At 39.3% G+C, this 14,726-nt stretch overlaps 1 protein-coding gene across 1 annotated transcript in view; it reads left to right on the forward strand.

The window, feature by feature from the left end:
• The first annotated feature begins 5,637 nt into the window (after positions 1-5,637).
• Positions 5,638-14,726, forward strand: part of ZEB1 (zinc finger E-box binding homeobox 1) — a 162,826-nt gene continuing 153,737 nt past the window's right edge. Inside the window, exon 1 of the mRNA XM_081820832.1 lies at positions 5,638-5,734. Within this exon, the coding sequence (XP_081676958.1) occupies positions 5,677-5,734 (58 nt within the window). The 5' untranslated portion in view covers positions 5,638-5,676. The remainder of the gene's footprint in view (positions 5,735-14,726) is intronic.

The following is a 14,726-nucleotide window of genomic DNA, read 5'->3' on the forward strand; positions in this document are numbered from 1 at the left end:
AACCATCTCCTTTTGAAGGACAGACTTCCTCAACATTGCACACATCACCTCCACTTATACCTCACTGGCCAGAACTGAGTAGCACAGTAGCACCTAGAAACATGCAAAGACCATTCAAGTGGCCATGGGTAAGAGGGGAGGTTTCCATTATTAAGAAGCTGGGGACAACCAGCTATCTCCATCTTAATACTGTGGTATTATCTTCTTTTCCCCTTCATGTATTAAGTATATAAAAGTAGTCTCTCCTAGATTTTAATCATTAGCACAGGGGCCTTCATTCTACAAATAGTTACTGAGTAATTACTATGTAATAGACTCTGGCATATTTCTAAGTATTTGCCAGATTTTGCATGTACACATAGTACAACATGAGTATATATTTAGTCAATGAATAAGATATTTATATCATATTCAAACTACTGTAGTGATCAAAAGAAACAGAATTCTTGATTGATAAAGAAGGTTAAATACATTTTATTTCTCTATGTGTAGTACTGTGGGGCCTGGCAGGAAACAAATGGCACACTCAAAGGGTAAACTGAAGACAGTTTGATGAAGAGACTGTTTACAGAGATGTGGGCAGGCTTTAGGAGAACCAATAAGGGATAAAGTCCCCAAGGACTCGCAACACAAGGACACCATTGCCATCCCTATGCCTGAAGGGACAAAGGGAAACAGTTTCTGGAACTTGCCAAGACCCTTCGCCATGAGACAGGGTTGTATGACTAGAGCCGTGGCCTTAGGTAGAGGAATGAAGCTACTGCCAAAAGCCACAAACAGGCAGGAGGGAGTGTGGGGGAAGGTGAAATAAATATCCTGACCTTTCTCTCTTTCCTTCCTGTGATCATTTGCCAAGGCCTCCAAATTGGCTGAAACCAAACAGAAACCAGAGGCAAAGGAGCCTGGGTGTTGTGGTCCATAAAAATCAGCCTCTAAGAACATAGAAAGGCAGAGAATGGACTTTGACAGAGAAAAACCAGAATATGAAAAATCAAAGCATTGGGATGACTCAAAAAACTTTGAACAAAGAGAGAAAGGAATTGATCCAAATAGATCTGTGTTAGACCTGGCATAAAGAAACATGAAGAGAATGATTAAAACATAAACCAGTGGAGAGGGGCAGAGTCTGTGATCTATTTATGTAATTAGGATAAAGAGAGTAAGCTAGAAATAGAGGCATAAGAAGGAATTAGAAGGGTCTGACCAGGGATCTTAAAGTTGTGGATATATTTGAACACAGGGTGTTTCTTATTGCCAACTTTTTCATGTGAGTGTAACACAATTGTAGGACATTGAAAACCTGTTACTGACTGCAAGTATTTTAAATAAATATACTCCAAAAAATGAAAAGTGGCAGTGACTATAACTAAGGATCTGTGGACTATAGGTCAATGAAATAGCTATACTCTGTCGCAGAACCAGTCAGCTGCTAAAAAAATAAATAAATAAATAGATCAAGATGCCAGAGAAAAGACATATGGAGACAAAAGGGGAAAAAAAACAGCAGTAGAAAGCAGGTATCAGATCCCTGATAAGGTATATACTTAAAATTCACTCAAATCCAGAATATGCATGTTGTGTTTTAATTTACCTATAGCTGTCAAGTATACAAAAAAAAAAAAAGTTATTCACGTTCTAAGTGATATCAATAATAGAAACTGTATCTTCCATGAAGGCAGCCTTTGAAAACAATTATATTAATTACTGTGATTTTATGGAAACATTAGTTTTAGTTTTTGGATGTTAACACCTTTCAAACATCTTTTTCTACATTTTATACTTACATCTCTTTGTATTAGACATGTTCCTGGAAAAAATGCCCCCAAAATAAGAAGCTCTGTGTGTTAACATTTCATTGACTTATATTAAAAATAGGAGCCTTATTCCCCAGAGGGAAAAACCATTTTATGGTGCAATATGTAATAAAACCACATGGAGGTTTGGGGAAAACATTTCTCCCTATTATTACCTCCTGGGAGACTTTATTAGAAAAGTTGGTGTGGGTCCCAAAGGCAGCTGTTGGTTCTGGATCACTCTGCAGTCATGTTTCCTTCCTGACTCAGCGACTATAGAATTTGGTCAAACTGCAGCAATTAAACCACCATGGCCCTCTTTTGTCTCATTGTGAACACCATGTCCAGGGTCATTATTGAGTTAAGGAATGAGGGGCAACATTAGGGGACTTCTAAATTCTGTACCTTGATGGGTAACCTGTGTCAAATTTATTCTTTTTTCTTTCAAAGCTCTAAGATTAGAATTACATGGTAATGTAATTAATTTAGTTGATGTAATTAATGTTATCTTTCAATAAAAACAAACAACTTCTTATTTTGATGAAGATTATAGAATCATATTAGAAGTTATACTTCCCAAATGTGTTCAGGAAATGAGGTATGTGAAAATCATATGCTCGATGTAGAACACCATGAAATATCTACATTTTAAATTCAAAATAATTTTATGTCAAATTTTATCCTAACTTATTATACATGAATCTTACATGGAAAGCAAATAGCAGGTGCAAAGGGTTTATGAAAAATTTATAGAAAAAAACCTCAGTATTGGATATTCTATCCATTTACATTTTCCTTATAAATTTAAAAAAGATTGTAATTCATTTTCAGCAGAATACCTTTCAGCACATGCAATCCCAGAGCACACTAGAAGCAGAATATTAACATTTCATTTACACTTAAATTAGGAGTATATATACTGAATAGATATTGCATAATGACACTATAATAACTAAAATCAATGATATAAGATACATGTTAAACTCTTACTAGTATCCCCACCATGGTTGATTTAAATGAACCTAAATTATTTTATTGAGGTATAATTGACTAAATAAAGCTCAATTTTAATAAAGTTCTTCCTTTTCTAAACTTATTCTAGAGATTTTTTCCAATTCTTTCATTATATTTAAGAGATAAGCAACCATCACATATGCATCAGGCTTAAAGCAGCAACTTATTCTGAGATTTACTTTTGTCTGCTTTCTTTTCAGTCTAGATATCAATAATTTTGGGAACATTACAGTGAACAAAATGTATTAATCAAATATTCAATTTGTAATATATATCATTATTCCAGGATTTTACAAAACTGAAATTTTGTATTAGAAGATTTAAGATATCAATAATATTTCCTATGCATATTTAAAACATAGGAGTGAGCAGAGTTAATCATTTGGGGAAAACCATTATGGAGACACTAAAATCAAGATCAATTAGTTTCAAAATAAGGCAGGATATAAATGACAGTAAGCAGCTTTTACATCCATGATTTCAACTGTTCCAAACAACTAATGTGATGAAGGCAGATAAACAATCCTCACTTATTATATAAGAAAGGTCAAGAATATTAACTTAAGAAATATTTCCCTATTGAGCATCTACTATATAACTAGGTACTCCACTAGATCCTGAGGGCACAGAAATGAACAACAAAAGTCTAGCCCAAGCTAACTAAACCAGTAACCATTAAAGTAAGGAAGACAATGAGTACCTACTTGTCCCTTTCTCTTTGACTTTAAGGTGAGGATGAATACTGAAGGAAGCTTAGTAGGGAGGTACAGGACAGACACTTCAGAAGGAGAAAAGGATATGAGCCATACTTCCTAAGTTTAAGACCAGGTAAAATGTGTGTTACACACTTTCTACTTAGAAAGTATTTCTTTCCCTTGCGACTGGAAATTAGGGTAGCTGTAAAAAAGTTGTGTGCAGTGGGAGGAATTGCTGGATTCAGGAGGCAACCGAAGAACACTGCACAGATTTTAGAAAGTAGGAAAAAATTACTGCTTGAACCAAGCAAAACATGGACATGGTTCTGGTTCTGACATACACAAGTTCGGTTGACATGGTATTAAGGAAATCAAGGACTGCCTGTACTTAAAATGATCATTAAGAGTAATGATTCTAGTTTTGGCATCGAGGATGAGTAGATATATAGACATAATGTATAGCAAAGAATATTTACAGTCACATTTCATGCACTAATAAATAATGCATTCACTTCTCAAAATGCCAAAGAAAATGTGGAAGAGAAAATTTTCATCTATATTCAGGATTAAACTTTCTAATTTTAAATTACCAGACTTCAGATGTAAATTTATTTCAGTTGAAGGGTTTGAAGAGATTAATGGATCTTCTAAAATTCTAGTGTTTAAAAGATGATTTCAATATAATAATCTTGCCATAGGTATGGCAAAAATTATAGACAAATTTATTGAGCACCTATTATGGGACAGCACTGTGCAGGGTGACTTACTGTGCTATTTAGAACTCTATGTCACATTTCAGTTTTCGCAATTTCTCTATCAGTAACTTTTCCATTGTTAATTGACAACTAAATTATTTTAAATACAGCTCATTTATTCTATAAAGCTGGTACCAAAGACCTGTCCTCATCTGAATGGGGCAGAGGAGGAGGGAAGGAAGGGAAAGCTAAATCCTACTGAATACTTAAGATTTGACTTTCTTGCTATTTGTAGTGTTATCTATATGGTCTTTCAGAAATCCCCAAACTTGTATAAAGTCAGGGACTTGAGATAAGATCAGCAATCTATCAATTTCAAAGACCACATTTGTCAGCCGTTGTTTCTTGCCTTAAGGTCCTATTCAGCGGTAACTGCCCATTTAGGTAGTAAATCGTGCCCCTTAGTACCTTAACTCTACGACTCAGCGCCTCCGATCTCGTCCGTCTACTCTAAGGGAAAAGAAAGCAGGGAGGAGGGCCCAGAGCAGGACGGCGGGGCGGGGGAGGCCGAGATGACAGCAGGTGAGAGCCTGGTGCAGATGAGGAAGTGAGACTGGGGCCGTGTGGGTATTACTCATTCTGCTTCACCGCCGGTGTTGCCTGCAAGCGGAACTTCTCTCCTCTCTTTCAGTCCAGCTGAAGTTCTATCTAACTGCAGTCACTTCCCACCCCGGTTCGCTTGGGGGAAAACCGTGCGTCCGTGTAAGGGAAGGGAGTCAGAACTGCGGGGTCAGGTAGCCTCTCTCGTGACGCCGCGTGCCCTCGCCGTCAGAGGCCGAGCTTCCCAAATCAGTCCCTACCGTTCCCCGAACCTGCCCTCCCTCTACTCTTGGCAACTCCCCGGGTAGCCCAGAGAGACCCTCTCCCGAGCCCCAGGATGCGCTGAGAGAACACATGCTGCGTGGGAGCGGAGCCCAACCTTGACCAAGAGGGAGGACAGGTTGCTCCGGTCACTGCGAGAGGGGCAGCTCTGAGGGTACAGGGTCCTGAGAGCAATCAGCCAGACCCGTCCCTGCCCCAGGCAGCCGCGGCGGGTGGGGCCAGTTCAGAAGCAGAAAGCCGCTGAGCCTCCTAATTTACCTTTCTCCCTCCGACTGCCTGCCGCCCTTCTGACCACGTCCCCACAGTTTCCCAACGCCCCCCTCCCCCAACCCACGACACCTGAGGGAAACTTTTCCCTCTCCCCTCAATTCAAACTGAGCTGCTTCTACGGTTGCCGCAAACCGTCCTCTCCCTAGCAACAAGGTTCCGGCCGTAGAGCGAGCGGCTCTAGGTGTAAGGAAGGTGATGTCGTAAAGCCGCGAGTGTCGTAAACCAGGTGCGGTGGGGAGGGGGGAGGGGTGGAGGCGGAGGGGTGGGGGGGAAGGGGGAGGGAGGGGGAGGAGGTGACTCGAGCATTTAGACACAAGCGAGAGGATCATGGCGGATGGCCCCAGGTGTAAGCGCAGAAAGCAGGCGAACCCGCGGCGCAATAACGGTGAGTGGCGGAGGGGACCGGGGAGCGGCGGAGTCAGGGGGAGCCGGGCAGCCGGGGCGCCCCCGGGGGTGAGGGGGGCGAGCTGGGCTGGGGGCGGCCGGGGCAGGGACGGGCAAAGTGGAGTGGGAAAGTAGAAAGTAGTGCTCTCTGCCCCCCTCCGCTGCTGCCGCTGTCGGAGCCGCGCCGCGGCCGCTCGCTCTCCCTGAACCGTTATGTCTCTTACCTGGTCTCTCTCCGCCTAGCGGCTCCTGCCGCCCCTGCCGCCTCCTTGGACCGTTAGCCGCCGCATCCCCGGCGCAGGGCGGGCGGCCGGGACGCGGCCAGCCACTTTTCTGGTCCCGGGTGGAGCGGCTGTTGCTTCTTTTCGCACTTTTCTCCACTCTTTTGCCCCTCGGCGCCTCCCCTCTCCCCCTCCTCTCAGCCCCCTCCGCGTTATTCTCCCTTAGCGCGGAGGCCCCCGGGAGCCGAGGAACAAACTTGTGGCCGGCGCTGACCGTGCAAAGTGGCTTCCCCGCGCCGCGGCCCCGGCCGGCGCCGTCGCGCGGGCCCCGCGGCTCGGGCCGGGCCGGGCTGCGGGCGCGCGGCGGGCGGCGGCGGCGGCGGCGGGACGCGGCGGCCGCAGGCTGCGTGTCGTCCGTGCGCGCGTGTGCGCGGGCGCCGGCGGTGCGCGCCGCTGGCGGACCGGGCTCGGCCGGCGGCGGTAAAGTTGTGACCGGCCGGCGAGGCGCGCTCGCGGAATGGGGTTTAGCGGAGCGGAGGCGCGGGTCCCTAAGCACCCCTCCTCCCCCGCGCCTCCGACCACCGCGCCCTGGACCCCCGGCTGGGGACGCCGAGGCGAGCCCCGCGAGTGAGGTCCACTTTCAGTGGGGAGCTGGCGGGGCGGCAGGGGAGACGGGGCAGGAGCGGGCACCTACTTGCTGCTGTGGGAGATCTGTGGATGGCGGCGAGCTGGGCAGCGGGTGTGTTTGTGGAGTTGTTACCTGGTCTTAGAGACAGGGAAGCACCACAGACAGATCCCCCCTCCCCGGGGGAAACTCCTTCTCCGCGCTGGGATGGGGTTCTGTGCGTATGCCTCTCATTTTTCTCTTTCGGTTTTTGGGGAAGTTGTTACCTGGGCCGGACGCACGGAGCGCTGAAGCCGGATAATGGAGCTTGGATGGCGCTCTCGGTCTCGGGTGGAAGGAGGGTGGGGGAGGGGGCAGACGGACCGACGGACGCACGGGTCTGCTGCTCTCGCTGCAGCTGCAGTGTTTATTGATTTGTGCTGGTGTGCCGGGGCAATACACACCCCTCTGCCTGGCGTGAGAGTTTAAAAAAAAAAAAAAATAGAGACAGCAAGAGAGAGCGAGACCCGAACATGTGGTTGTTGTTGCACAGTCGCCTTTTCCAGTTTGGAGAGACGTTGTAAGTTGATGGTATTTCTCTTATCTTGGGGGCGATTCTGTGCTTTCTCTCCCTCTTGTTCAGCAGCGAAATGTCTGCTGATTGTTATTGTCTGGACAGTTCCTGTGGCGAAAGGGGCGAGACTTCTCCGCCCGGGGGCGGCGGGAGCGCGGGGCGAGGTCCCCCGCCCGCGCCGGCCGGGTACCTGTTTGTATAATAATGGGCGGCAACGGCCCTGCCGCTGGCTGCAGCCGAGTCTATATAAGGAATTACATGTACATTTCGGACCGAGGGGTTCGTTTTGGTTCCTACGTTATTTTTAAAACGACTTTTTAACTGTAGGGAAATAAATGCGCCTATAATGGGATTGCTGTTTCTTCCAGAAAATGAGGAAATACGTGTTTAAGTAAAAACTCTCTCGTGCTCCCCCGCCCCACCCCCGCTCCTGGGCTCCCTTTCTCCCTCCCCTCTGGGATGCGAAACGCGAGGTTTTGTAACCTTTCCTGGCAATTTTAGATTTTGTGTGGGATTTCCTGTCTAGAAGCAGATACGAAGATTTTAAGCTGTTTCAAGATGTTTCCTTCCAATCGTAAAAATATTTTTAATATATTTGAGCCGACATTAAAATCACTGCTTTCATGAATGATTTTAGTTATTCAAATAAACATTTGCGTTTTAAAGACGTCTGTTAGTTATGATTGATAACTAGTATTTGGTATCGTCATTGTGGAGAGATGACTTGTTACAGCAAGGAGCGGAGCATAGGCTATTGCAATTTTAATTTCCTGTTTTAGCGTCAAATAGTGTGCTATATTGAGCTGTTGCCACTGTTGCTGATGTGGCTTTATGAAAGGTAAGTTGGTTCGGAAAGGGCTGCTCGCTCTTTACCTTATTTAAAATGTTCATCGCCAGAGAAAGGGGCTTTTCTTGTTGCTGACGACATGTGTGTGACATGTGAGTCTGAACCACCCAGCGTCTGTGCAGCTGCTGTAAACATGTTTACCTGAACAGGAAAGAATGGATTTTTCTCCTAAAGATCCTGTGATATGAATATTACACTCATAAGGCATATCAACAGATGACTTAAGGGGAAAAAAAAGCTATCCTGAAAGGTACTTGAAATCAACAGGAAAAAGAGGTTCTCGATCGCTGCAGCAAATGGCAACTTGTGCAGGTAGAAAAAAGATGGTGTTTAGTTTTCTCCTGCATGTATGTCAGCCCCCTCCTGTCTGCTGCTTTCATTCTCAAGGGAGGGATTTATTTACCACGCTTGCTGTCAGTGTTTTTCCTTTGTGTTTAATATTAGAAAAACAGATTTGGGCTGTTTAGCACAAAATGTCTTGTCTGCAGTAGGCATTACTCTCAGAAAACAAAAGGTGTTTAAGATAGCACCGTACCACTACAGGTATCTTCCATTTTCATCACTTTTGGCTCTGTCCTTGTATTTCTTTTTGTTCTCAAATGCATTTCATCCATTGCCAATGATTACAGCCGTGCTATTTGATTAAGCCTTATAATTTGCAAATTAAAAATGAAGTTATATGCCATTGTGTTGTGAAACCTCAGAATAGGTGCTGGTTAATATTTCTTAGCAACGCAGTCATATTTAAGTTGCAGTTGTTTATTGGAGAGAATTGCATGAAAAATGTTAACTCTTAAATCTTTTTAATGAGGGAATAAATGATATGTACAGTGGGTGATAGAGATATTTTATGTTGTTATTTATATGTAAGTAATTTTTTTGTTCATTTAAAAATAAGATATATAGATTTTATTGCTAGGCCTCCAGTAAAACATTTTAATTTCCTTTCTGGAATATATCTGCAGAGTAGGATATTAGTGGGAGAATCAAGTAATGTAACTTGACATGAGTAAACCAATTGAGCAAGGCTTGGCCAAAGCATCAAACATTAGATAGTAACTTTATGGTGATGATGTTAGTCATCTATAAAGCAGTGGCATTAGAATTGCATAAAATCGATTTTTACCATTTGTAATATAATGCTTTGTTTGTTGTATTTTAAAAATATGTCTTCTAATTTTCCACTTCTACTCTGTGGTTTTCGGATGTACGTATGTATGCATTTTGGAGGTGGGGGAGAGAAATGTGCTGTAGCTACTAATGACCACATGCTGATTAATTCACTTTGGATGGAATAGGAGGTACATATTTTTCTGTCATTTGCACCATTTCCACTTGCTGTCTTTGGAAACCGCCAGTAGAGGATGCTAACAAAAATGATTATTGGTGTAGTAGCACCATAAGTCTATCTCCTGTTGATTGGGACCTCTGCATTAATAGGGACCTTTGGTGTAATTCTGGATCTTAGTGTTACTTAAAACTAGCCCTGGGTAAATTAGGCATAAGCATTTTCTAGTCTGCTAGTCTGCTTAGATGGAAAGAAGTAGAAATGTTTTAACTTGAACAATTTTATAAATATGAGCTTTTTAAATACTGAGATTGATATTGCTATCCATTCAGTCTTGCTTTAGACCATATGTATTACTGCTTTTTTTTTTTTTAAGTTTTTATGTTATTAGGTTTGGAAAAGATATGTGATGATTGGCCTGTATTTATTTTGCATATTTTCTATACTTTTTAACCTTTTTTATTCATTGTAGGATTTCCTGAAAACATATTTTATTTTATTTTTTTAAAACATATATTTTAGGTGTTAAAATTTGTAAACTGTTAAATATGGTTAAGAAAAATTGCAATTAATTGATTGTTAATACTTTCTAATTATATTCCCATAACTTGTGTAAACTTAAACTATATATGGGTTGGGCAGACAACAACTAAAGAAAGTGTTAACCAGCAGTCACTCAGATGTTAGTGATTTTTAGATTTTGTCTTTTCTTTTCTCTTCTGATTCAGAATTAAGTTAAGAATCAGAATAAGATAGTGTGTAAACTTTACATTTATCAATTGTAAATTAAGAAATATAAGTTTGCTCTGATGTTTTAAATGCAGCAAAAAAGTGTCTTTAGTTTGATAATTATTGTATGTTTGTATTCATTAATTCTTTTCAAACTGTGTAAATTGGTAATGTAACTTTGACATATAAATAATTGCATGAGACTTGATGTATTCAGTAATATCTTTTTGGTGTGTGTCCATATAATTATATTAATATAACTTTTGGAAGGCTTTTATTAGGTCAAATGTTAGAAATATTTATTTCCCTAATTATTTTTAATGGTGTTTCTATAAATGCAACAACAGCAGTATCATAATGCAATAGTAATACTGTTTATCTTGAATTAAGTAGGAATTACCTGAATTACCAGGTAAGCCTGTGTGAATTTCTCATTTTAGGGTGTCACGGTTTTTCAAGAGTATGTGTTATGTGTGTGCGTGTATGTGTGTGTGTGTGTAAATACAGTTTTACATTTCCTGACAGATGTTTCTTGAATTTGGTGTTCATCTAATTCTTAGAGCTCAGTAGTAAATAGGTGTGATTCACTTACTACTTTTATGAACTGGGGAAGTTTACCACAAAGCCATAACATATACAATTGTGGCATGGAGCAAAACTTAAATTATCTTATAAATTGAAAGCATCAATCATTTGTTAAGATGAGCCTTATGTAAAAGCATATGGAATATTTCGGGGTTTTTTTCTTTCTTTCGTTTATAGTATTTTTGAAAGTTTGTACCCTGTGTTCGCAGTTTTTGTTGCTTTGAAGCATGTGGTGAGAACTGAGAAAGTTCTATCAAATTGGGAATGATACTTTAAAAATAACACAATTATATCCCATAATTGTGTTTTTATTGTTTTTTTCTCCTTTTTTGCTTTCCCCTGTATAAATTACTTTTAAGCATGTGATTAGAGCCATATGTAAACACAGATGCAGCATCATGTGGAATTATATTAACTACTCTAAACTACCTGTATTGAATTGTAGTAGAGAAGAAGAAAAATCATGTAGATGTTGGAAGAAGATATGCATTAATATGTAAAAGTGCAATGAAAGGTTAGAGGACTTGATGAAATTGTAGAATAGTATTTGGGATTAGAAAAGGTTTCTTAGTGTTTGCAGCATGATCACTAATTTATGGGGAAATGTCTGTTCCTCTCTAATAGAGATAGAAGCTAGAATAAAAGTTCATTGTTAAAAGAAAATCTTAAACTCTTAAACTAGAAAAGTAACCTGGTTAGGAAATAAAATATTTTTAAAAACACTTTTTAGAAGGCTATATTTTGTACATATTACTAGTAAAATATCATTAAACTAGGTGTAAGTTGAAATAAAATTAATGGATATACACCTAATAGAACAAGATTTTAGTAACCCCAGTTAAAATTTAATCTATTATACATGCATTGCTTTAGGAAATAATCTTTCCTTTGGATGGGATAGTGTTTTCAGAATCGTATTCCTAGAGGAAGCATTCTTAGGACATCAATATTAACTAATAAATACTTTCAGTGTGGTGTATATGAGCATGTCTAGATTTTTAACCTTGATGGAGGTGGGTTATACTGCTTGTTAACGTGGAACTGGGTTGCTTGAAAAGATGGCAGTATTCTATAACACTTAAATATAACAGTGTTCTCTAATAAGGAAAATCTCCCTTACAGTTGTTTTTGGAGAAAAAATTTTAATATTTAGAACTCATTAATTTTGTTAAAACATATTTTGAAGTATATCATTTAGATGTAGATAAATTGAAAGATTCCAAAAAGTAAAGCAAAAACAGCCAAATGTAAGTCTATACTTGTATTATAGCTATGAAATATTTTTTCATGCTCTTAAAAGTTATCTCATTTATTTTTTAAACATCTTCCTGTTATTTAATATATACCTACTATATTTATAGGGATTGCATATATCTGTCCATGTAGATAATTCTCCTCATAATCAACTTTATGTATTTATTGAGACTTGATACAGGGAGTTTGAGTATAAACTATGGCTGTTGGTTGGAGACCTTATAGTATGGCAGCCTGGGAACAACTTCATCATCTCTTTTGCAGTAACAACTACATCTGTGCTGGAATTATTAGTAACAGATGTTTTGTGACCTCTTAATTCCCACTCCCCTCCCCGCCTTCCCCATCCGTAGTTAAAATTAAATGTGAATGGGAGATAAATAAGGGAATGATGTCAATTTCTCATGTTTATTGTTGTATTCTAAGAATATTGGAAGTCTTCTATTTTCCCCTTTTAAGATATAATTTCAAATTTTTAGGTACTGTAACTATCTTAATTTTGGTTTTTAGATATTTTTAATATTCTGGTGTCAATTTTCTTTTTATAATATGTGATACCATTATTTCTTAGATATCTCAGTTGCTATTCATGGTCACCAACCTGTAATGTATTCTAATTTTCCTTATTCTTAAGGTCTTTATCCCCATTTAATCCTCACTTCTAATTGAATGGTTGGCTTTTTGTTAAATGCTCAGAGTATGACTAGTTTGTTAATTTAAAAATTCATTTTTCTCTTGGAATCTTACATGTTTTATATGGAAGAGATCTTTAGAGATATTTTTTCTATCTGAAAACTGATACAGATAAGCTGAAGTTTAGGGCCTTCAAGTAGAAATTCCACTAGAGACTTTAACTTACGTTTTAGAAGAGGTAGTAGATTGTCTGAACTTGGGCTGAAATACTCTGCCTTACATATGTGAAAAGGCTGTGAAAATCACTGTATCCCTTTATTGTTTTCTCCTTTCTATCCTATGAAACTAAGTTGCTATTCATTCCTATTGCTACATCACTGTTCTAAAATCTCTTTTGATCTTGGTTTTTTGTTGTTGTTGTTGTTGTTGTTATTGTTGTTTTGGTGGTGGCAGGGGTAAACAGTTGGAGAGAAAAAATAATTCTGTATGAATAAATATTAGGAAAATAAATAATTTCAGAGCTAGAGAGATTTGGAGAATCATTCAGATTTGGTTTTGCAGATAAACAAACTTTCAGGGAGGTAAAATGACTTTGCCAAGTTCCTTTTACTAGTTAGCTTGGACTAGGTTACAGCTTTTCAGGTTCATAGCTCAGTATTTCTTTTATTAGGCCATTTGAGCATGTTTATCTATGATGGCAACAAGGAAGAACTAAATGTCGTGAATTTTCAAATTCATCATGGTTAAAACCAAGATGTAAGGAATGCTCAGTCATCACAGAAAAAGGGATTTCTTTAACCATTTGCATAAATTTATCAAATTTAAAAGTTGACATAACTATCACTTAAAACATTTCAGATAACAAAGTTGGTTTGTATTGTTTAGAGGCATACCTCATTATTTTGATTATAATTTTTCCTCTTCATTCCCAATCTCAACACCTTCCTGACTCTCACTTGCACCCAATCTAGTATGTTTTATATATATTCTTGGTTATGTCTCTATCCTTGTAAAATAATGTTGTTATTTGTGTGTTTTACATCTATATAACTGCTATTTTGCTATATATTTCTTCACTAAGCATTTTTTGTTATCTGTTCATATTGCTCTATGTACATGTAGTTCATTGATTCTAACTGTCCAATATTTCATGGTTTGCATGTAGCACAAATTACCAGTTCCCCTAATGACGGATGCCCAGGTTGATTCCAACTCTTGAGTACAAATAATTTTGTAATAAACATCTTCATACATGTTGCTAATGGCCGTGGAAGAGTTTTTCTAGGTATACATATCCAGGTGTGGTATTGCTGTGTAATAGGTTAGTCACATATTTAATATCACTAAATTATGCCAGGTATTTCTGAAATGGCTACACCAGTTTTTGCCCTCACCAACATTGTATGCAAATTTTTACTTTTTCCCAGTTTTGCCAGCATTTCTTACTGTAGAACGTCCTACATTTTGCTAATTTAACTGTTGTTAAATGGAACCTTATGGTTTGGTTGCTGTGATAGGTTTATCTGTTTACCAGGGAGGTTGATCATTTCTTCATATCCTTGCTAGCTGTTTGAGTTTGCCTTCTCTTGTCTGGCCTGTTCATACCCTTTGCCCTTCTTTTTGGTTGGGTTTCCATTTTTTGTTGGTTTCCCAGAATCCTCTATCTGAGATAGTAATCCCTTGGTAATTTTAGACATGGCAAATATTTTCCCAGTGTGTCAGCATGTGTTGACTTTGACAGTGATACACAAATCCTTAATTTTAATGTACTTGAAATTTTTTATTTTATGGGCAGTAAAAAGTCCTTCATGATCCACAAATTGCAAAGATATTTTCCTGTGTTTTCTTCTAATAATTCTGTAATTTTACCTTTCATATTTAAGTCTTTAATGCATCTGGAGTTCACCTTTTGAATATAGAATTTCTTTCTTCCTTCTTTCCTCCCTTCCTCCCTTCCTCCCTTCCTTTCTTCCTTTCAGAAACAGAGTGGTTAAGAGTGTGGGTTATCCTGTCATTTACTAGCTGAGTCACCTTGACCAAGTTACTTAGTCTCCCTATGCTTGAATTTCCCCATGTGTAAAATGGGTATGATAATCTCAGAGTTGGGAAGGTTAAATGAGGAGTGTAAAGCACGGTGCTTTATATGTGTTTGTTTAAATTTTTACTTACATTATTAGATTAAGTTATTTTAAATATATCTTCCATCAACTGACAATTTCTTATTCTCTTATCCAATATTAACTCTGATATAACTTGAT

This window comes from Leptonychotes weddellii, chromosome 5, assembly GCF_054177405.1.
Source record: "Leptonychotes weddellii isolate Sample4059 chromosome 5, ASM5417740v2, whole genome shotgun sequence".
NCBI lineage: Eukaryota > Metazoa > Chordata > Mammalia > Carnivora > Phocidae > Leptonychotes > Leptonychotes weddellii.